The 25,113-nt window shown below is 34.0% G+C and overlaps 1 protein-coding gene across 10 annotated transcripts in view; it reads left to right on the top strand.

Moving 5' to 3' along the window:
* The first annotated feature begins 371 nt into the window (after window positions 1–371).
* Window positions 372–25,113, top strand: part of LOC136033704 (titin-like) — a 369,666-nt gene continuing 344,924 nt past the window's right edge. For all 10 annotated transcript variants that reach the window (XM_065714570.1, XM_065714567.1, XM_065714566.1 and 7 more), the window contains exons 1-2: window positions 372–722; window positions 24,329–24,374. In XM_065714570.1, coding sequence (XP_065570642.1) covers window positions 521–722; window positions 24,329–24,374 — 248 coding nt within the window. In that variant the 5' untranslated portion in view covers window positions 372–520. The remainder of the gene's footprint in view (window positions 723–24,328; window positions 24,375–25,113) is intronic.

The following is a 25,113-nucleotide window of genomic DNA, read 5'->3' as shown; positions in this document are numbered from 1 at the left end:
TCATCAAAGGTCAGGGCCCTCTAGACGGAGAAGGAGTGGAGATAGTTGCTTCAAAATACCTTCCCGGGACATACTTTAGTCTGTAGATTCATTCCTGTAAGTTTCATTTTCCTAGTCTAAACCCTTACTGAGATAGCAAAAAGTCAATTAACTAGAATTTTACCCCATTTCCCTTACGAAACCCAAATCTGAATGCGTCACTTTTATAGATTGTCACTTAAAACTTATATTAAAGAGTTATCATGTTATTTAATAAGTTTGATGAGTCAGCAGTAGCAGAATTAAAATTTGGACTTGTATCTTGTCGTTTTGACCCGCAGCATGAGGGAATCTTTGCGTAGGTGAGTTCCTCTTGAAGAGTCTGCCAGTAGGCTCGCATGCTCCGTCTCATCTTACATTCTCGCCGCAAAGAGAAGAACGCAGTGGCTAAGAAGCATTCGTCGGGGGAACCAAACGTGCCTTAAAAACTGTGCCTTTTATCGTGTCAATTCTGTTTATTGTTGTGGATTAGTTCGAGAACATGCAAAGGAACCAGGGGCTTGTCCCCGTTGGTGGAACAATGCAACAACAGCAAACATTAATGAGTCAACAGCGTACTGTTGAACAAAGCTCTACATCCTCGTCCACGACAATTCGCGAAAGTTATACACGTGCCTCTGAAACGCACGTTTCTCAACAAAGCTTTGCATCACAGCAACAAAGTACAATCACATCACAAAGAGGTAAATTCTATAGCCTAATGTTTTCGGATATTTTAGTCTAAATTAGTCCTAGGCTAATCCTAAATAGGCCTATTTAACTAATTTTTTGAGATATTTTACTTCAAAACTAACCAAAAATTGTCGACATTCTATTTATTTTTAATAAATGATGGATTTTATTAACTATGGGCAATGATAAGCTGTTTAGGTAAATTTTTCGTTGTTCATATTTTTGACTTAGCCTACGAACAGAGGCACCATTTGGGCCAAATCTTGGGGTGGGCATGGGGCATTTGACAGAACTTGAGACTTTTATTGTGGACCTAACCTACTTTCAAAGTTTACAATGATTAATAGCAAATAGCGTAATTACCCCAAGGGTCGTCAGGTAATTACGCTCTTTGGCTAATAGGCGTGCAGTTAGTTCAAATCATTTGAACAGAATGGTTTATGTTGGACATAATGGATAATTATGGCCGGAAAAGGGCCCTTTGTGGTGGATGGATGGAGGGCCCCCTCGAAAATCTGGGGTGGACATTTGCCCACCCCTGTCCCCCCCCCAAATGGCGCCTCTGCTTACGAATAAAGTGAAATTACCACTTGATGCCTTTTTTTTATGTTCTTTACGAATATAATAATTGCTTCTATCGCAAATTCAAATTTAAGCACCTTTGACCTAACCTAACTATAAATAATTTTGGCGCTGAGAAAACGTAGTATATTATTCTGTCGAAATCGACAAAAAACGCATACTTTAATTGAAAATTCAGCGTCAAGGAAGAAGAAAACGGCATAATATTGTAAAAATTATTTATCCAACTTTATCGTGGAAAATCATTGCTTGTGCATTATATAAGATTGAAAAAACGAATTTATAATGAAACAGTAAGTTTGAGTAAGTTAAGCATCGAGTGGTATGTTCACTTTATTTGTAAGTCAAAATGTGAACAACGAAAAATTTACCAAACTTACTCAAACTTATTTAGACACTGTGCCCCGTTTTACCCATTCATTTTAGGTACTTCTTCTGAGTTATCGGAACTAAGTAAACTATAGCTAAAAAATAAGTAGAATTGCCAGTCCTAGAGTTAAAGGGTTGTTTGTTCTTTTGTTGGCCAACCGCGTACCCCTTACCCCCAAGGGGTACGCGAACCACAGTTTGAAAACCACTGGTCTAGACGATGGGCTTTTTGCTATACTACAAAGTAATTAACCTAGTTCTTTGAAACTTTTAGGTGTAGAATTAAAATCTAAGTTATAGACTGATATCGTTGTGAAAAATATTTCACCCTGGAAAGGTGTTGCAAAACTCATGTTTCTGCTCCAGTGATATTTCTAAAGCTTAGAAGATTACGCAGAAGACGGGACCGGCCTCGTGCTTACAAAATCAACTTTTTCCTCAATTTCGGTTTGATTGTGCTTTCTTTTGACTCTAGGTTTTGAAAGTACAATTTCATGGGTTTTTGTAAATTTTAAGCCACACAAGATTTTGGATCTGTAAATTTGAGCCTTACAAAATTGTTGCGTGTCAAGTCGGTAGCCTAAGTAAGTTTTGCGTGGAGGGGATGTTTTTAGGGGGGGGGGGGTCATGACGCTAAAAAGGCGAAGAGTGGATTCATTTATAGAATTTCATTGGAGATGGAGGGCCATAAGTGGAAACACGCACAAACCAGAGAAAAGTGTTGGACACTATTAGAAGAAATGTAAACGACTTAAGGTGTTTTTTTTTTTCGTTTTTATTTGTGGGGAGAGGCTTAGAGGCCCTCCGGGTATCCATCTAGCATCTTATTGTATCCTGTATTTTATACAGAGCATTCGCACAAGTATCTCCGTACAACTTAAACGCTCAATGTTTTTTGACACTGATGTGAAATTTGAAAAAAAGAAATTTCTGATATCACACAGGCTAACACATGACAAATGAGAAAAAGGCACTCGTAAAGAAGAAAAATGAGAATAAATCCAGCAAGCATAATAAAAATACAGTGGAAATATTATGGCCGAGACCTCCGCTCAACCGTCCTCAGTGCAAAAACAAATATATAGATTCAGACCGTAAAAAACAAACGCTGAAGCCTGTTTTTATTTTCTTATTTTTGCATTGATGGTGGTTGAGTAGAGATGTCGGCCGTAGTATTTGCATTGTATTTTCATTTTCACTGGCTAGAAATACAAAACTGAAGTAATTTACTGTAAATAGATTATGTGCTAAAGGCCCCTACAAAATACATATTCCAACGTATTTATGCTGTGCTTATGAAGTGCTCCTGAGAATTTATTTACTCTTGAAAGAAAATATTTTCCTCTCCCCAGTTTCTAGGAAATGTATTTCAAGTATTTGCATGTTTATAATTGAGTGGCTGTGCAAGTAGTAGTATTAACAATAATAAATAAAACTTCTGATGGAATTCCGAAAATTATTCATAAAAGAAGAAGATGTTCGCATATAGTTGAATAAGGCGTACTTTGGGTTGAGCGTTTTATGTATATTTTTTAATCGAAGTAATAAGAACAGCTTCTAGGGATGTTAAACTTCTGATCCAAAACCATCCCCCAAAATCCTTATGAGAGCCTAATCGACCTTAAAATGGTCGTTACTTGTGTATTATCCCAACCACACTCAAGTCCTTGATATGGGTAAAACTGTTTTTCTGTCTGAATTCGCAGATAATTACTTTTGCCTGAGTGAGATAAACTACGGTAACTATGCAGGTGTATTTTAATTAAATTATATTTGAAAAAAAAAATTTCAGCTGAAAGTAAGGAGTAACATTAAAACTTAAAACAAACAGAAATTATTACGTATATGAGGGGGTTTGCCCCCTCGTCAATATCTTGCACTTTACGCTAAAGTTCGAATTTTGTTCCAATTCTTTAAAAATGACTCCCTGGATCATAAAGGCCGTTTAATTAGAATAAATACCTGCTTTGAAAATACTAAAAAAATCTTAGCGTAAAGAGCGAGGTATTGACGATGGGGAATCCCCTCATTTAGGTAATAACTTCTATTAGTTTTAAGTTTTAATGTTGCTCCTCACTTTCAGTTGAAAAAAAACTTGTTTTTTTAAATTTAATTTCTGATCATTTTCTAAATAATGCTGGGAAGTCCGGCGCCCCTTGGGGAGAGAGAAAATTCTCTCTCCCCATGACAAATTCCTCCATGGAAAGATCCTTCCACATAACTGTTAGGAATTCTGACAAATCCCCAAGTGTATAACTTCCTCTGACAAGTTCACCCAATGCAAACTTACCTCCCCATGGAAAATTTCCCCGTGAAAAAAACAGCAGAAAATTCGTCTTCCCACCCTAAACTGTATGTATGCTTCCCAATAACAAATACTATGCTTAAATAATGGCAATTTTTATAACTTAAAGACCTTTCCTTTGGGAAGGTGGAGGGGTCATGTTATATCCGAAGGCATACTTATTGGGCCTTTCAACTATGATGAACAAAATGGCTACCTCAAATTTTTAATCGGACGATTTTAGGGAAAAGGGGTGGGGGAGGGGGCCTAGTTGCCCTCCAATCTTTTTGGTCACCTAAAAAGGGCACTCGAAATTTTAATTTCCGTTCGAATAAGTCCTCTCACAATATTAGGACCACTGGGTCGATATGACCACCACTAGAAAAAAAAAAAAAAAAAAAACACGCATTCGTGATCTGTATTCCGGCAAAAACTACAAAATTCCACATTTTGCAGATAGAAGCTTGAAACCTCTACAGTAGGGTTTTCTCATACACTGAATCTGATGATGTGATTTTCATTAAGACTCTATGACTTAGGGGGTGTTTCTCCCTTTTTTCGGAAAAAAGAAAATTTTCTCAGGCTCGTAACTTTTGATGGGTAGGCTAAGACTAGACTTGATAAAACTTATACTTGAAATATGATTGTTTTGATATTGGTATGAAAATTCCGTTTTTTAGAGTTTCGGTTACTATTTAGCCTGGTCGCTCCTTTCTTACAGTTCGTTACCACGAACTGTTTGATATTTACCATATAAAGTTGGTTAGGTTAGATATTTAATATAATGCGTTCTGGTTGGCCTTATTTCCATAAGTCTCTGTTGTAGTTTCTATAATCTTGTTACTGAAGTATTTTATTTTCATCAGCTTTTTTATATTTCATTATGATTAACCTAACTTCACTTCTTGAGTGTGGTCGGGATAATGCGCAAGTACGAATTTTCTATTGTTCTACTATATAACTAAATATCGACGAGATGGTGGAACCCCTTCCCTTGAGAATGGTCCAAGAGGCCCTTTCACTAGAACAATTAAAGAAAAAATTTCTTATTTTAAACCCCCCCTAAGAAAAACAGTCTGATTCCTTCCTATTGGCCATATCTGTGCATACCTTCGTTCCACATTGTAGCCTTTTTTTTAGCTTGTTACACGTAACTAGAGGACGTGAATCTCAGGGGCCACGGGGAGAGAGAGTCTCTGTCAAAACTGGTAAAATTTGGTGCACAAAAATGTTTCCTTAGAAATATTTGACGTCGCATTGCTCAAAGGCAAACCTTTGCATTTGAGTGACAGAAATATTTTTGGTACCAAAATGTTTAGGAAATTTTCTTTAATAAAATGGAATTTTACATTTATAATGTCATTTTGGGTTTCCTCAGATTGGAATTAATTGAAACGACCTTTCAATTCACCAAACACTGCACAAATTAAGATTCTGATATTTTATCCCCCTCTGACCTTGCTTGGATGAAAATGGGGTATAATGAGATTAACAATTCTGATGTCATATTCGGTCTTTCCGGACTTGAATTAATAGGAAACGATCTTTCAATTGTATATTTTCTTCTATCTTTACCCCTTCTGACCTCGACTAGGATAGAAACGGGGTAGTAAGTGATGGAATTTTTCAACTTTGATGTCATTTTCGGTCTCCTTGAACTGGAATTAATAGGAAACGATATTACAATCTAGAAAATATTGCAGAAATATAAGTTCAAGATTTTTCCCATTTCCCCCCTCTTTTCCCTGAAAAAAGGGTACTTACTATTGTGAAACTGTGTGAAAGCTCTTTAAAAGTACCTGTACCAACTATGTGGGCTTATGTCCCACCTCTCCTTGCAAATTAGTGTGCTGACCCTGTGTACTGTTTCTTAAACATGCGTAACATGCACAAATTAATATGAGTTCGTATGCTAACGGGGGCCACAGTGGGTTTCTGGGCAAAATTCGAATTGTTCCAGCCGTCAGGATGACCCGTCAAAGAATAAAGAGCCTGATATTAAAATAAAATGTTTGATAAAGTGTATATTCTAACCACACTGATTAGGCACGTTAAAAATATTCAGTTAGATCGTCAAAATTTGAGTTGTTGAACACTGTTAAATATGTTGCTGATAATTAAGTAATATTTATTCAAAAGAAGACACAATATATACTATCTTTTATAAGTGAGCAATAATTGTGTATATATTTATGTATGTTCTCGAGAACGGCTCCATATTTTTTCGTGAAAATTGGTATCTTGGGAGTTTCTTGCATAAAAAAGATGTCTGTGTTTAGAAGACAAGTGACAGTGAGAATATATATATATATATATATATATATATATATATATATATATATATATATATATATATATATATATATATATATATATATATATATATATAGAAGCATGACGCATGCCGAGTGCCAGGGCCAAGCAGCGAAGCCGCCGGGCTCCTGGTACTACATCTATATATATATATATATATATATATATATATATATATATATATATATATATATATATATATATATATATATATATATATATATATATATATATATATATATATATATAAAAATAAGTTGTCTGTGGATCTGTGGATGGATCAGGTGACGTCACCTGAAAAAACTGGATCAGGTGACGTCAAAACTGAAAAAACTAAAAAAAGGCAAAAACTACAAAAAAAACTAAAAACTAATAAAAAAAATAAAAAAGCTAAAAAACTAAAAAAACTAAAAAAAGGCAAAAACTACAAAAAAAACTAAAAACTAATAAAAAAGCTAAAAAACCAAAAAAAATAAAAAAAGGCAAAAACTACAAAAAAAACTAAAAACTAATAAAAAAAATAAAAAAGCTAAAAAACTAAAAAAACTAAAAAAAGGCAAAAACTACAAAAAAAACTAAAAACTAATAAAAAAAATAAAAAAGCTAAAAAACTAAAAAAACTAAAAAAACTAAAAAAAGGTAAAAAACTAAAAAAACTAAAAACTAAAAAAAACTAAAAAAAGGAAAAAACTGAAAAATAAGCTAAAATAAAGGTAAAAACCAATAAAAAACTAAAAAAAAAACTGAAAAAACTAAAAAAAGGCAAAAACTACAAAAAAAAACTAAAAACTAATAAAAAAAGTAAAAAAGCTAAAAAACTAAAAAAACTAAAAAAACTAAAAAAAGGTAAAAAACTAAAAAAAATAAAAAATAAAAAAAACTAAAAAAAAGGAAAAAACTGAAAAATAAGCTAAAATAAAGGTAAAAACCAATAAAAAACTAAAAAGAAAAAAAGGAAAAAACTAAAAAAAATTTTCATCTAAAAAACTAAAAAAAACTAAAAAAGGTAAAAACTAAAAGAACTAAAAAAGAAAAAAATAAATGACGAAACTCAAAGAGAAAGCGACCAGGACAAAAGGAATGTTCGATTAGCAATCAACAAAGCACCGGGACACAGGGAGTATAAATGACGACCAGGACATAAGTAAAAAAAAAAAACTATCTATATATATATAAATAAGTTGTCTGTGGATCTGTGGATCGTGGATCAGGTGACGTCACCTGAAAAAACTGGATCAGGTGACGTCAAAACTGAAAAAACTAAAAAAAGGCAAAAACTACAAAAAAAACTAAAAACTAATAAAAAAAATAAAAAAGCTAAAAAACTAAAAAAACTAAAAAAAGGCAAAAACTACAAAAAAAACTAAAAACTAATAAAAAAGCTAAAAAACTAAAAAACTAAAAAAAAGGCAAAAACTACAAAAAAAACTAAAAACTAATAAAAAAAAATAAAAAAGCTAAAAAACTAAAAAAACTAAAAAAACTAAAAAAAGGTAAAAAACTAAAAAAAAATAAAAACTAAAAAAAACTAAAAAAAAGGAAAAAACTGAAAAATAAGCTAAAATAAAGGTAAAAACCAATAAAAAACTAAAAAAAAACTGAAAAAACTAAAAAAAGGCAAAAACTACAAAAAAACTAAAAACTAATAAAAAAAGTAAAAAAGCTAAAAAACTAAAAAAACTAAAAAAACTAAAAAAACTAAAAAAAGGTAAAAAACTAAAAAAACTAAAAAATAAAAAAAAAATAAAAAAAAGGAAAAAACTGAAAAATAAGCTAACATAAAGGTAAAAACCAATAAAAAACTAAAAAGAAAAAAAGGAAAAAACTAAAAAAAATTTTCATCTAAAAAACTAAAAAAAAACTAAAAAAGGTAAAAACTAAAAGAACTAAAAAAGAAAAAAATAAATGACGACACTCAAAGAGAAAGCGACCAGGACAAAAGGAATGTTCGATTAGCAATCAACAAAGCAACGGGACACAGGGAGTATAAATGACGACCAGGACATAAGTAAAAAAAAAAATTAACAAAACTAAAAAGAAGGTAAAAACTACAAAAAAACTAAAAAGAAAAAAAAACTAAAAACTAATAAAAAAACTAAAAAATCTAAAAATCTAAATAAACTAAAAAAGAAAAAAAAGGAAAAAAATAAAGGAGAAAAACAAAACTAAAAAACGAATGTATATACAGACCGGTACACCGGGATACAAATGACGACCGGGACACAGGGAATATAAATGACGACCGGGACACAGGGACACAACTACAACGGGGACACCGGGGGAAACAGGGGGATATAAATGACGACCGGGACAAAAAAACTAAAAAGAAAAAAAAACTAAAAACTAATAAAAAAACTAAAAAATCTAAAAATCTAAATAAGCTAAAAAAGAAAAAAAAAGGAAAAAAATAAAGGAGAAAAACAAAACTAAAAAACGAATGTATATACAGACCGGGACACCGGGATACAAATGACGACCGGGACACAGGGAATATAAATGACGACCGGGACACAGGGACACAACTACAACGGGGACACCGGGGGAAACAGGGGGATGTAAATGACGACCGGGACACCGGGACAGGGAATGGTCGATTAGCAATCACCATCAACAAAGCTCAAGGGCAATCATTAGAATCATGAGGTATAGATCTGAATACAGATTGTTTTCCCATGGACCATTATATGTTGCATGTTCAAGAGTCGGTAAACCTGACAATCTATTTATATGCAAAGACAATGGGACAGCAAAGAATGTTGTATATTCGCAAGTTTTACGTAGTTAAAACCATATATATATATATATATATATATATATATATATATATATATATATATATATATATATATATATATATATATATATATATCTATCTATATTCACAGGTGGGACATAGGGACACAACTACAATGGCGCGTAACTATTATGGCGCGTAACGACTTACGCGCGCGGGGGGGCTTGGGGGGGCGCGAAGCGCCCCCACCAACTAGGTGTTGGGGTGGCGCGAAGCGCCACCCCAACAGCTAGTATATATATATATATATATATATATATATATATATATATATATATATATATATATATATATATATATATATATATATATATATATATATATATATATATATATATATATATATATTTATATACACTATTTATATCAATCACGATAAAATGAAGAAAAACACGATTGAAACGTTCTTTTATTTACCTTGTTTGCTTTATTTTTCCGTTTGTTTCATGTACTGGTTTAACCCTCCTCACCCCCAACTGCGGCTTCTAAAATATGCCTTGTTGGCTAATATGGCGGATTTTTTTCATGTCCAGCGTACTCTGATTATTATTTTTTATTTATTTTTATTTTTTTTGCTATCTTATCATGACAATCGTAAATAAGTTTAGACTATCATTAATCAGCTGAAATTACCTCTTTTTGCATTTAGTTGACGCGAAAGACAGGGTACATATATGTAGGGGGAGATTTGGGACTACCACGAATATCATTATTACCCTCATAAGTTTCACCTCAGGGTTACCGGATGTAGCACTATAGTTCTGCATATGGTGTAGTATAGTGCTGCTACTGCACTTGGCCCAACTGATAACTGAACAATTTTAACCAGCGTTGAGCGAAACTTGCATATTCAGCGAAATTTTATGTAGCACGGATTTGGCACTCTCAGGAAAATAGCATCTTTTGGACAGGGGCTTGTGGCAACCCCGTTCACATTATCTGCTGTTTTCGCGGTATTGATTAAGCTGTTCACTGAAATAATATGAGTTTAAATCCCAATATACGTGCCCTTGCTCATTTGTAAGATTTTTTTCATTGGGGGGGGGGGGTTCAAGATTCAATATAAAATGCAATAAATAAGCGAATTGTTTAGACAATATTTCAGTGTGCCCATGCACGTACGTAGGAATTTGTGTCGATGGGGGTTAAGGGAAAGCCTTAGAATAAAACTGAAAAAGTGAAATATATGGAAAATACAAGATAATATAGGAAAATCGTAAAGATCCCGGGATTTGTTGAGGAAATGGGATAAAGCCCCCTTCTTCATGTTTACGAAACTTGCGAGCTTTCCCTATAATTTGTCGAAAGAACATGTGGAATGCATGAAAATACCAAACGCATTGTGACCTAAAAACGCACTTTTTAAGGACCAGACCACAATGCGTTTTCGCTACACTTATGTTAATACGTCTTTTTTGTAAAGGCGAAAAAATTCATGTTCCGAAGTTTCATCTATCGTGTCAATTGATCAATGCCAATCTATTCTATGAATAATCAAGAAAAGGAAAAATGATCTATAAGGTATAAATTATTTGCAGACATGTTCTATATGCTCTCCTGTGAAACTTCAGCACATCAATAAGTATTTTATCAAGATGCATGTTTGTCAAAATCAACTATGGAACGGACATTTTAATACATATAGTAAAGTCATGGAATCTGACTCATTTCAGTTGGAGGTCGGACCAAATTTGGTCTCTATACAAAAGCCGGTTTCACTTTTGCCCGAAGATATAAACCTATATTTGGCTATCAGATATGGCCAAATATTCTATAATGTTGCAGCACTTCCTAAAGTATGAGTCATCAGTCTAAGAAAAGAAAAATAATTCTGAATTTTTTTTTAAAACAAATACTCATTTTTGAACTTTCCAAATCATAAAAATATATCCTTTTGTTGGCGTTGTGGCAGATCTTTGTCGACTCAGTACCCAAACTCAGTGTCTTAGACGACGGAATTGAAAAGCAAACATTATGTTTCCACTTTTGTTTTCAAATAATCTGTAAAGCCTTGGCGGTTTCTGGTAGAAAATCGGTAGATGGCTCTCAGGGCCCGTTAAAAGTTAGTTGGACTGTTTGCAGTTTGTATTGTTTTCAAGGTGTTCGAGCACTTTGTGAATAAATTACTACATTTCGACAGCTGGTTCCTGGAAAAAAAGGTCTAAATGACCGCAGACAACAGACATTTAAAAAACAAATATGAGCCATAAATTAAAATTTTACAAAATTAAAAAAAAACAAATATGAGCCACAAACTAAAATTTTACGATTTATGTAGATTTTTGGTATCCTCTTTTTCTGGTTAGGCGGTTTGAACCCCCTCCCCCTAAAATGATGGTTCGAATCAACAAAAATGAATATAAACACATATTTGATGAGTTTTTTAAAAAAAATTTACAGTCCCCACCCACCGTCCCTAGAAAAAAACCTCTTTTGAAACCATCTCCAAAAAAAAAAAACATGGGTATGGCCCTGGCTAATATTCTTTCCATGTAGAATGAGCTCTCATCAATAAGAGGTACTCAATACCCCCTCTGTAAATGAGGATCATAAACAGCTATCTGTTCTTAACTCTACATCTCCTGATTATAGGGTAGCATTTTGTAATTTCTTTATTCTTGTTATGCATACTTATTTTTTGCATAAAGAAACTTCAGCTAAAAAAAAAAGGCTTGAGGCTGTTAAAATAGTAACTATGCTGTTTTCTTGTCATTTTGCAAGGTTCATTAATTGTATACATTAATGACAGTCATACACATAAGTTGAAGGAGTGGGCCCGAAAAAAACGTAAGAAGAGCTGAATATTGTGAATGATATAGGAAGCTAGAGATTAAACCGTAAAAATATAAAAAAAGCAATAGATGTTGCTAAACATTGGGTGCGGATCACTCATAACACCCCCCCTCAAATTAGGTCACTCTTGGCGACCCCTACCCATATTACTGTGGTATATAAAGCTTATGCGCTTTGTAAAGATGACGATGATATGAGAATCTTTGTTATTTTTAATACAAAACTACAAAAGGGAAACTGGAAAAGTAAATACTGGAAAAATGAGCGTGAGGAAATGGCTTATCGTCGAATGGACAGACCACAGCAGAATAGAATTGCACAAAAACATTTCAGTCATATAAAAAATGACAAGGGAATGACAGGGAAATTTCTGTATCTATTCAGGATCCTATTTTTGCACAGAAAAAATATATTCTGATACACGAAACAAAAACCACGAAAAATCCGATATTAAGGATAAAAATAGAAAAAATAAAACTGACTCGAAGGATTATAAGACCAATGATACCCAGGTAACAACAGGAACAAGTTTAAACTAGGCATAACAATCAGGAGTTTCAAAGTATACTAGAAAAGATCAAATCTTAAATTTTTATAAATTATTTTTTTGACATTCATTTTTCTAGTTTAAGATTTAGGCCTGCCTTTTGATTAACTGTTGGTCAAATTTCATGGGATGCGAAAACCCTGATTCATGCTTCACGTATTTTTGTAAATAACCACATTCGGGAGCTGTGGTGGCAAATTTTAATTGTTTCATCAGAAATTTTGTTAATTTGTTTAGGTAATATAGCCAAGAACAGCTTCGAAAACTCAAAAGGTGTTCATTTATACGGTAATAAATTTAGAAAGCTGAAAAACAGAAAATTCTGTTTGGGTTCTCTGAGTGTTACTAACCACTAGTTGTTCAAACAGGGAAGGTTTTTTAAGGCATTCAACATGCAACGAAACCAGCTGTATCTGTCACGGAGAAAAGAAGATATAACACCAGCTTTCCCATTTCGAGAGGCATTTGACAGGGAAGACTTCCAGATTTGGCGATATACGAAAAAACAATACGTTTTATCGGCAAAAAACAAGCATTTTTTCATTTTTATTTTTACATTCCCATCCCTTATTTTTTCGGGATCTTTGCGTAATTTTTGCTTACAATAATAATTAAGAATAAAGATTTTTCTTAATTTACATAAAGAAAAAAGGTTACCATTATTCTACATTATGATGGTGAAATTTGTCAAATTAGTGAAAAAATAATCCAAGTATAAAACACGGAGTTAGGAACAATACACAAAATTTTCGAATTCATCATGAGATTCCAAGGGACTTCCTTCTGCCGTTTTCCAAAGGCATCCTTAGCACCAAATAGGATATAGAAAACGGTCCATTCACACTGAAGTTTTACTAATACCGAGATTTGTCTTGCGTTGAGCTAGTCTGATCTTTCATAGATTTTTCTGATTGACTCAAATTAGCGGTAGCTGCTTCTCGGTATTAGTGAAGTCTGAGTGTGAATAAGCCAAAACCGCATTGCACTCATCAATCAAACTTGGTGATTTTAGGGGGGGGGGTATTTCTAGCTATCTTGGTTTGACTAAAATGTATAACCCCCTGTGAATTTCTGTAACCGAGACACTTGACCAAATCAAAAACATTCGGACTCTTTATGTGGACTTTAACGTGAATAAGGATAAAGTCTTGACTTTCATTTTCAATTTTATAATTAGCAGAGTATTCATATCTAACAATTCCTTTGTCTGTAGATGAATACATATTCAGTAAGATTTTCGCTTTCACTTTGAAGCAACGGTATATGTTTTGAGTTTTTTTGTTTATATGGAACATGAAAAATGAATAGTCAGAGTTGTTTGTAGATGTGTATTTTGTAATAGCGCTTACTTTTTGCATAATCACTCTAATTTGAAATTCCAAAAGCTACGTAACAAATTTCCATATTCTTTACTTCTTATAGAGTTCCTTGACAAAAGATATAAAAAAGATTTCTACTAAGAATTTATGAGCAAGAAGGACTACCTTAGGGTATAGGTATACGTAAAGATCCAAGTTGAAATACTCTGAAAATAGGCAGAGATTTTTGTTTTATAGTATATTTTATTGATTATAAAGTGGCTGACGTATTTCATGCAATAGGCTGTACAAAAAAGTAATTCAATCCCGCTTTTTAGGGCTATAATGAAAGAGAGGTTGAGATGACTAGGCCACGTTCTACGGATGAAGGATGACAGATTGCCGAAAATTGTCCTTTTCGGTCAACCTTTTAGGGCTAAACGGAAAGCAGGTCGTCCTCGTCAGGGATGGGATGGCGTCTTAAAAAAAAGATTCAAAGGAAATGGGAACCTCCTGGGAGGGTGTAAAGAGGGAGGCTTTGAATAGATTGGGTTGGGGGAGGAGCGTGCGTAGCTGTGTTGGCCTCAGGCGGCTTGGTGCTGCTGTGAGCTATTATTTAGTAGAATATATAGTGTTAATTTGAGCAAATGAGATTTTTCGTTGAATTTTCTGATCGACTGAAAAATTATATAAAAATTCTCGATCGGCTCAAACTAGCGCTAGCTAAATCTCGGTATTAGTAAAATAACATTGTAAATATGTTAAGATGGTAAACCTGAGTGCTTTTAGGCGAACTATTTGGATTTTGAATGTTTGGAATTTATAATTGTTATTATAAATTCAGAATTCTTTTCTGTGGGGAGGATTCAGATGGAGATTCTGGTGAAAAATCATTAGGTCACATTTGTGTTCAATTTTGTTCTTCTGTAAAAGGGCCAAGGAAGACCTCAACAAATTGAAGGCTGTTAAATGACAAAAATAAAAACAAAACAATTGGCCATAGCTCCAAGTTCTTTAGTTTGATAGTCTTACCTTAACGAGGGTTTGCGAAATAATGGCTTGTCAACGCGTTGAAATATTAATAACTTATTTTAAGCTTTGTGAGATCTATAATAAAACCTATGCCTTCTCCTCTGTATCTCCGCTAATGCGTAATCTTTCGCTGATTCTATTATTCGTAAGTTGCAAGCTTGTGCTTGAAGTTTGAATCAAGTAAAAAAAGAGGTAAATGATACGGCACTAGAGCCTTAAAGTCCAAACCGGCGGTGCTGATCTCCGTTTCAAGGCCCTTCAGCCAGGAAGTGCAGTGGGGGGCTGGGGGCCAGCCATCCTGTACTTTCGCACCCCTTTCCTGCTTGCCTTCCCCAGATTTCTCCAGGCACCCATTTAGTACTTGGTGGAATCTAGCTGAGCTTACGGCTATAGTCCCAAACCAAATAACTGGCCACACCAGAATCGACCCCTCTCCCTTTGGACAAGTGCTCTGTGATAATTTGGCTTTGCGATGGATTACTTCGATCTTCGCGATTTTCTGGGAATCTCACATGTCGTCTTTTGTTTTGTTTTTAGATTTGTTGGGGTTGACTTGCGAAAAGGAAAATCTTTGTGGGGTCTAAAAGAATGTCCTTTAAAGTGTGACGTAAATAACGATGAAGACCACACTGCCTTTCCTTCACAAACACCAAAAACAAGAAGAACAATAGGGAATTTTTTACGACAATGGGAAACAAATTAGAATGAATATTTCGGCCCTATGTCCAAGGGCCGTCCTCAGCAATACAAATAAGAAAAACACAACTTACAAGAGGATAAAATTAACAAAACTAAAATGAATACTTTTTCAAAACAGTCCCAGCATCCTTACCTCAGCGAAGTTCAACCAGGACTGATAAACAAATTGTTATGAAACGAGGCAATTCATTGAAATGAAAGAAAATGATTTAAAAACACGTTTTTAATGCCAGCCTAGCTTTTTTCACTGCTGATCTTGTAGGTCTATTTGTGACAGGTTACCTTACGAAATATTATAAAAAAAAAACAATAGATATTAACACAACCTGTCACAAATAGACCTATAAGATCAGCAGCGAAAATAACTAGGCTGGCATTAAAAACATGTTTTTAAATCATTTTCTTTCATTTCAATGAATTGCCTTGTTTCATAACAATTATTTATCAGTTCTGGTTGAACTTCGCTGAGGTAAGGATGCTGGGACTGTTTTGAAAAACTGTTCATTTTAGTTTTATTGATTTTATCCTCTTGTAAGTTGTTTTTTCTTATTTTTGTTGCTGAGGACGGCCCTTGGACATAGGGCCGAAATATTCATTTTAATTTGTTTCCCACTGTCTTAAAACATTCTCTATTGTTCTTCTTGTTTTTGGTGTTCATAAAGTGTGAAAATCGGAACTATAAATTTCGGGCGATGTGCATCCCATCAGATTCCAGAAGAACCAAGCTCTATAATATAATTATTTATATAGGCTAGCTAGAGGATTTATTCCTCGTACAGACATATATAGAAAAAAGGACAAGCATAAATTATTCATAGTTTATCCGCTTTTTGGCCTAACGTGAGCATTTCTTTAATAGCTTAGGACCCCTCAATGGATCAACATTTACCAAATTCGGAATTAGGTACATTATTCTACCACAGTTTGACGTCAGGCTTATAAGGTTGTATATTTAAATTTTTTTATGTTAAAAAAAAAAAACTCTTTTGGGTTGGGTGTGGATTAGCAGTGGCCTACCTGTTCTGTACTGAGGATAACAATGAAGCAATTCATGAGACCATTGAAATATTCATAGACCAGCATGGTGAAAGGATATACAATATTGTAGTCCAACTTATTATGTACATTCCATACAACATATTAAAATACAGAATTTTACATATCGTTCGATAGTAATCGGTGCCCACAACCAATTGTAAAGGAGGGGCATTAGATGACCTCTTGGTGAATTGGGATGTGTTGGGGGTAAAAACAACAACAACTCAATCTTCATGAAAATGGATGGAGTTATCTGGAACAATGGGGCTATTTCTTTATCTATCCGCCCCCTTGTGCACCTATGCATGCAGTATTTTTCTACAGAAGCTTAAAAAAAGTTTTGACACGATTTTTAAAAACAGATTAGCCGAATTTATGACAAATTTTGGTTTTCACAAGAGTGGGGGAAGAGTCTCTCTCCTTTTACGGTTGAAAACCAAGAATCTGCACGAAAAGCTTATCCTCTTGCAATAAAATAAAAAACTGTTTCTTGCCAAAAACGATTTCTTTCATCCCTCCTCCCTGAGAGATTTATACAGACTTTCCCATGGACAAAATATTTGCCGGCACCCTGGGACGGGAAGTAAAACAGTAGAAAAGGTTGGGTTTAGTTCGCTAAGTAGGCTAATAATAAACACAAAGGTAATAAATAATAGATAATACATACAATATAATTGATAGTAATTGAGTTGCATTTTCTATTGAAGTTATAATTAAACTAAATATTATTGTCATTTACCATTTTCACTTTTTTCTTCTGTCACTACTATCTTTATGAATAGTCACGAACACAATTTTTTTTAAGTGGGTCGAATCGAGAAGTACAGAACCAATATGCGAATTAGGTGAAGTATATAATAAAACATTGGGAAAATAATAAAATATCTTTGAATTTGTTAGAGTGGTGGCCGAACACCAAGGTCCTGTTTTGCACCTCCTCGCTTATGATGATGCTGTTCTATTACGACAACATGTTGGGCAGCATAAAAACCCGCCAAGGGCCTTATGTGGCCAGCAGCTTATCCGTGACTGGTTATTGAAATTTCATTAGCAAATTAGTTCATTACGTTTGTGAAGTCAGGCATGTTTCAACACAGACTTTTGGCAACAAATTGTAGATATGAATTTGCAAACCTATGTAATATAAGGAATTCCCCCACAGTGGTAGGAGGGACCTTCATCGGACAAACTTCAGTATAATAACGAAAACCTTTTTTTCGGGGGGGGGGGGGGTTTCGGCCTCCCCTAGGAAAAATACACCATCTAAAGGTCAGGCCTGCGTCTACCTGTAATTAAATTACTTTATAGCTCGGCTTTAAGATGCATTATGCTGATTCTCATTACTTTTATAAAACTTTAAAAAAATAAATATTCTCTGCTATCTAAATTAAATATTCTTAATATACTGTGTCTTAATAATACGATAGGCTGTATATTCGTCTGACAAGCTATGGAGTTGCATTTAGTTATCCAATGTAGGTTTCTGGGCTACTCATCGAATACCTCATCCAAGGGTTGTTTCTGCCATCCCAATTGCTACTATTAATTTTCATTAGCAATTTTCTGGTAGTTTGTAGAAATACATCTGGTAATTAACAGAGATTTGTTACTAGTAATCTGTAGAATAGTGTTAATGGATGGGGGCCAGGTGAAATTTGCTGCATTTCAGCCTCAAAACAAGTATAAAAATGCAATAAAAGCTGCTGAAATCGAATGTTGTCCATAGTTATTTCTTAAATGGAAAATGAAAATGTTAGTTAATTTTTCTTCTGGGAATTTGTTGCAATTTACGTCCAAAACCATTCAACAACTTTCTCAAAAACGTTTCGAATTGTTAGAGAATTTTAAAAACAGATCTTATCAACAATTTTCTGCTAGTTCGCTAAAACACCAGTAAAAAATAATACTTTACTTAAAAATATTATAAACTCTACTTAAATTATTAAAAAACAATGTTTACTAAGAAAGTAAAAATAATGCTAGAATACTTGTGTCAGGGCAATAGGAACGTTCCTTGAGCACTACAGTTTACACTGGAGATTTCTAATTCTCCCCACTGGTAGTCATGAATATTTAACTTGGTTTTATAGCGTATTTATTCACATCTTTTTCACATAATTTTCTCAGTGACAGTAAGTTCATTTCTAAGTAGATCCTCACACCCTATTTACGCTTCATATTATCTATTACCATATCTCCAAGGGGATGCCCGCTTTCTGCCACCTGGTATATATCTCATAACGCCACGTGTACCTACTAGTTCTACCACGCTTAGCGTACTTTCGCCACGCTTTGCACACTTTCGCCACGATTTGCACACTTTCGCCATGATAAGAATATGCCACCTGGTGTACACATTTTTTAAAGTGGGTGCCCCCTTGTATGTGTCTACTCCTTTCTTTCAGAATTTTGTCTTCAAAATAGTAGTTTTTAAAAGGATTTTTATGTCACTCCATTTCAAAGGAATGCTGTTGTGTTATGCGTCTAGGAAGTCATCTGAATAATTATTAATAAAGAAACCTAATAAAATACAACTCTAAACTATTATGTGTGTAAGTTAGGAAACCGGGGGGGGGGGTCGAATTTTTGTCGATTAGACTGTCGTGAATAAGCGAGACGGATAGAGAAATAGGATGCCTCTTTCGTTTTCGCAAAGACAAAAAAACATAAGGCGATACCACCGATTCGAATAAATTCGCACCCCCTTTTTTCTGCTGTATGGATTGTGGGTCTTTTTTGCACTATTTCCTTCTTTGATCTTGTACCTATTTTTTCCTTTGGTTAGATTTTTGAATTGATATATTTAAGTAAAAGTTTAAAGTTAGCCCAAATGTAACCTGTTCATAACTGGAAAAAAGTAAAAATTATTTGCATGGTCGAAGCTCTTGTTGTGTGACTAGTTTTTCAGATAGGAATCTCACCTATTGGATAACCAAATTTGGCAACAGTTGGATTAGCCTTTTACAGAGTTATAATATCCATTTATGTAAATGCTCTTGGCATCAAATAAGTCGTGACGGTTCGGATTTGGCTATAAAATGTGAACCGATAATTTCCTTTTTAGGTTCATAACTTTTCTCTTATGTCAAACGGCTATAAAAACCCTGTTTCTGATTCACTGCTTTTCTTGAGACATTTTTGGGGAGACCATTTAGGGTAAAATCAGATTGAAGTTTCATCTTTCTTATTAATCAATGGTCCATAGTCATCTCATACTGATAAGGACTACAGACTACAAGAAATTTTTGTCAAGAAAAGAGCCCATTCGCCATCTAAGTTTTATGATACTAATTGCTAATATTTAGTTTAGATGATACTTCATTAATAACTACATGATATAAAATATTGATTCAATGCCAAGGAAAGTCTTACTTGGTATTTAACATGGCAGATCACAGCTTTGGAACGGTTTGAATTGTCTGCAAAATGAGCGTTATGCTTTTTTGGACTTTCTGTTGAGTTAGCAACATTCAGAACCATTCCATTCTATGGCCACAATCACCCAAATGTTGCATAATTCTCAATGTGCATTTAGAAAAGAACTGAATACGTTTAGATTTGTCCTCCTTGAAAAAAGATTATGACGCCTCTCTCCCTCCTCGTACAATGGATCTGATTACACTTGTATTATAATATTTTTTTGGTTGTATTTAAAAAAAAACTTATTTGTTGACATGGCGGTGGATTACTTCAAAGTAATCCACTGATAAGGATTACTGATAAGGTGGATTACTTCGAAGTTTACAAGTGGTAAACTTCAAAAAATCCAAATTAAGTCCCAAAATCAATCGTTTCTTTAAAAAGCTACAAAAAAAAGTTATTTTGAACAAAATTGCCGATAATATGGAGTTTGAATAACGCTTTTTACAACACTGAGTAGCTTAAAAAGTGTCTAACTTCTCTTCCGTCAACCATTAAGTCTATTTCGTGTATCACGACAAAATAAGCCCACGCTATAGGGGAGGGATACCTCTTTGGCACCAATATATCAGAAATAATGGACACAAAAACTTTGAACCACGTGTTAGAAAACAACTGATCTTATTGGATTTTGATCATTCTTACATACATTGGACTTATGCCTGACCCTAAAATGGTTTTGGAAATGTGATCGCCTTGGAGAACAACTGAGCATGCGTTCATGATTTTGAGATGCCAAAAAGCTATATTTAGCTTGTCTCTTTTGGCCCAGCATCTCCTATGGAAACATGGTGTGAAGCTACCTACTGGCGAAACAACATTCAAGATGATTGTGTTTCCTCCATCACATTCTTTTCATCCCAACTTAATAAGTTTGAACGAGAAAATAGGTCTTGCATTAATTAATCATAAATAGGGAATGGGTGTGTGATGTCTGTCTGTAATTATAGTTTCAGCATCATTATTTGGAAACAATTTTTCAGTTAAGAAATTGCCAAAACCATGGAATAAGAAGGGGCAATCAGCTGCTTTTCTAGTGAATAAACGTTGATTGTCGATTTTCATTGTTTCTCATTAGCAGGCTCTGGAAATCTGTATCGTCCTTTCTGATATTAAAGAATAAATGAAAAAAAATGGATATAAAGTTAACTCTTATGTTGCAAAATAATCCTATTGTTAGCTATTATTGAAGCAAATCTTTTTGGTCTGGTAGATAATCTCGTCCCTTTATGATTTTTTAAAATCTTAATTCCCTTAAGAGCAAAATTAGTATTCTCCAAAACACTTTCAAGCATAAAAATGTAGTAAAAGCTATTGATCAAAGTCGTCCATAAATATTTCTTAAATGAAGAAATTTGAAAGTTTTAGCTGTTCCTTCTAAAATTTGTTGAGCTTTGTCCCGAAAACCCTCATCCGTCATTCTCAAAGATATAAAGTTTGATTTTGATTCCGAAACTAAGCCTTTGATCTACTTGAGTTTTCTTAGGACCATCTATATGATTTATTATGTAATTTCTTTTAGATCTTGAGAAACTGTACCCTTCGCAAAAAGTCTATGCTATATTGCTCGTCTGTAACAGGCTCTTGGAGAGAATATAGAGGAATATTCTTGAAGTCGGGATATGTAATTGACCTAAATATAGGTCATATTTTAAAATATATGAATATTTTCTGTTCCAAAATTGGTCTTGGAATTGTAGGATATAATGTCGACGAACGTGTCCATGCCAAATGTAATCTTTTCGATTTAGCGCAGTTCAAAAAAAAATATGTGATGTCTATTATAATCTAACCTAGTGGCTTCATTTCGTCTGCCACACAATAATAGAAGTGATGTTATGTAATTTGTTTTACGAATTTCGGATCAAAACTCAATGACCCTAAGCTAAGCACGCTCACTGAGATCGATTGGACTAAATTGTTTTCGCATATCTCTTTTGGCTCCAGACGAATTCGGTGAATCGCTATTTTTTTTTCAAAAATACACTTTATTTTGTTTTTTTGTTTGTAAAAGTTACAGCAAATGCAAGTTTTCGGTATTGAAAGTGCTTTGCCATATTTAATAGACAAAAAACTATTTATTGGACTTTCAAAATTATTTCCATGTTAACTGCCCCCCCCCCCCCCATCGTTGCCTGGATATAGCCCTATGCCAAAATCATCAAATTTTGAATATAACCTAAGGCTATATGTAAGTGTTAGGGGGATGGTTCAACTTTAAGCCCCCTTATATAAAAGTTCTTAAACTTATTAAAAGTTCTTTAATAAGTAAGAACGTTTTATTGTAGTGTTTAGTGCAGAAGAGAAATCTTGCCTCAAAGTTACCGATTTTGGTCCGATAGCATAAACTTCTCTAAAATACTGCAGCCGTATTGTTAAAACTTTTTTTTTCGCAATTGATTGGTTTCTGATATCGAAATGATAAGTGAGAATGTATGTTTACACCTATGCTCAGACCCACATCTAGGAGGAATAAAAATTCCTCATCAATCCCCTCCTCTGTGTAGGTGGTGTAACAGTCTAAGCAATCAAATCTAGCTGCTTGAAACTTAGATAGTTCCTAACCTGTTTGTTGCTTTTGATATATATTGATACTGCAAGGTCAACATGTATGAAAGAACTTATTGTTGGAGAATAGTTGTGTATTTGTAAAGCAAAATCGCTATTGTCTTTCGGATTTTCAAAATATTTCCAAACCTTTCCTTGGTGTATATGCCAAAAACCTGAACAATTTCGTCTTTCTATTTTGAAAGAAACCCTTTTTGTTATTAAACGAGACAAACTGTTGTAAATATTTGTTGAAACCAAGCCATTTTCGATATCTGTTCCTATTCACTAACGCCGGATTCAATGCAAGGCTTCTATATTATTTTTAGTTATGAGACTCCAGCTGACTATTTTTTTTTCCTAAGTAAGTTAGTTGGTTAAACTAAAAATAACAGCGATTAGAACAAATATAAAACGTTATCGTCGATTTTAATCGCCGTAAATCAAACTGTAGTTATACTGAACTCAACTACCTGTTTAATGGCAGTTTATTTGAAATCCATACCAGTAAACAGATTACAAATCCATCACTAAGTTTGGCCTGACGGAATCCCCCAGGATTTTTTCAAATATACGTTCGTAAATGGATTGCATTCGTGTGTTTCGTTTTCTTTTTTAAATGGACACCCCTCCCCCTCTATAAGGCTTGGACACATGGCACGGGTGTCTCCAGGTAGTTGTAAATGATATGGTTAAAATCCGTCTAACAGCATAGCTTAATGGATGAAGAATAGAAAATTTCTTTACCCATAAGAGAAGTCTTACCGACCAATTTGAAATTTAGAAATAATACACCGTTTTATGGGGGTTAACACCACCGCACCCGTAAAGATTTTTCCACATAACATTGGCTGTATGTGCCAATAATTTAAAGATATGGCCGGACAAATCTGAATATATTTGGGAATCTTTGTTCAGAATTTATCTCTTTATTACGGAAAAGATAAAAAGACGGAAGAGAGAAAGGGTAGGGTATTGTTCTGTCGGTTTCTCAAGTACTTTTGAACTTCATCCAGGAGTGTAAATTGCCATGGGACTGGGGGTGCATTCCTCTCCATGCCTTGTTTTGATGTCTCCAAACCTTTCGAGGCCAAATTTTGCGCCCAGATTTCCCTGTGGTCTCTCCAGCAGCTTCTAGTATGCGTATTTTTGTGACTATATTTGACTATGTGTACTATTGACTATGTGACTATGTGTACTATTGTGATTATATTTGTGACTATGACTATGTCATTTTTCTGTTTATATCCTTTGTTATCCACACAATAGAAATTATATACAGCAAAACATGGCTTAATTCTATTTGATTTCTTTTAGTTCTGATTTCTTTTAGTTTTGATTTCTTAATTCTATTTGATTTCTTTTAGTTCAACCCATTTTTAGGTGTTTGTTAGAAAATGCAGTTGCTCCTTCCGTGATTAATCTTACGCCAACGATTTCCTCTTTTACTGCTCTGTATATTATGTAACCAACATTAATCAAACACTAAAAAAATTCACAGTTGCAATTGCATTACCTAACTCCAAAGATCTGACGACTATACTTCTTTTCTCAGGTAAATTGGAATAAAATTATGTTCCTTTACCCCCCCCTCCCTTCTAGGTACGAATCACCACTTGACTTTTTAAGACACATGTACAGTTATGGCTCATCCATGTCAGATGAATTCATACACACCGATAGATAGGCTGCTAAAAGAGGCTTAAGGGACCAAATTTTACAAAAAAAGGGGAAAAAAAAAAATCAAACCTTATTCGCATAGAAAAATTGTTAAGTTTGCCACCGCCCCTTCTTCCCAGAAAAATATTTGCGCCCTTTAGCGACTGTTAGTCTTTGTTAAGTTGTCAAAACGTGTCTTTTATGATTTGGCTGTATTGTATCAAATATTTTTCCTTTTCTAGTTCAAGGCATGCTGGTGCAGCCCCAACAGCAAACACAACACATGATGTAAGTTTATTTTTATTTATAGTTTGTTTGTTTTTTGTTTTTTTTGGGTTGTTTTTTTGTGCATGACTGTATTTATTCATTTTTTCAAAGTGTTATTCCCAGTTGAAATCGTGTTATATGTCCAGTCGTTTTTCAGAATGTTCTTTACTGGTAATAAATGTGATCATACCTTATTTTTCGGAAACTTGAGTTGTTGGCATTATCAGGAAAAATTTTTTCAACTCCAGGCTGGCGTATTTAGCTTCACTGATAAAATAATAATAACTAAGTATAATAATAGTTGAATCGTGTATCACGCGTATACATGTTCACAATAAACACATTTCAAAAATATTAACCTACTTATAGATTGCTGTATTGCAGAACATGAAACATATGACTGGGGATTTTGGGCGATGTTTCTAAGTGAGTTCAAAAATTACAGGCTGAGGCACTATAATCTTCAACCACTTCATGCGTAACATTAAAGTATGGTGAGCTGATGACCGAAACAGGCACGTTCACAGAAATTTATTCCGGTTTGAACGGTCAGCAAATTTGTGAAAGGAGCGAAACAACAAATCAAGACAAATGAATCGTCTAAAAAAGGAAGGATGCTTCAGATCTGGCACGTATACTCCATGAGCCCGAATTCGCTTTTGGCGAATCCACGACGTTCCCCAAGATAAATTTTTGCATTCTTGCTCGACATGGATTGAATTCAAGTCGTCCAGATGTATAGAAGCCTCTTATTTAAAGA

The sequence above is a fragment of the Artemia franciscana genome, chromosome 12 (assembly GCF_032884065.1).
Source record: "Artemia franciscana chromosome 12, ASM3288406v1, whole genome shotgun sequence".
In the NCBI taxonomy this organism is placed as follows: Eukaryota; Metazoa; Arthropoda; class Branchiopoda; order Anostraca; family Artemiidae; genus Artemia; species Artemia franciscana.
Note: the sequence above shows the minus strand (reverse complement) of the source record. Positions and strands in the feature narration are given on the sequence as shown.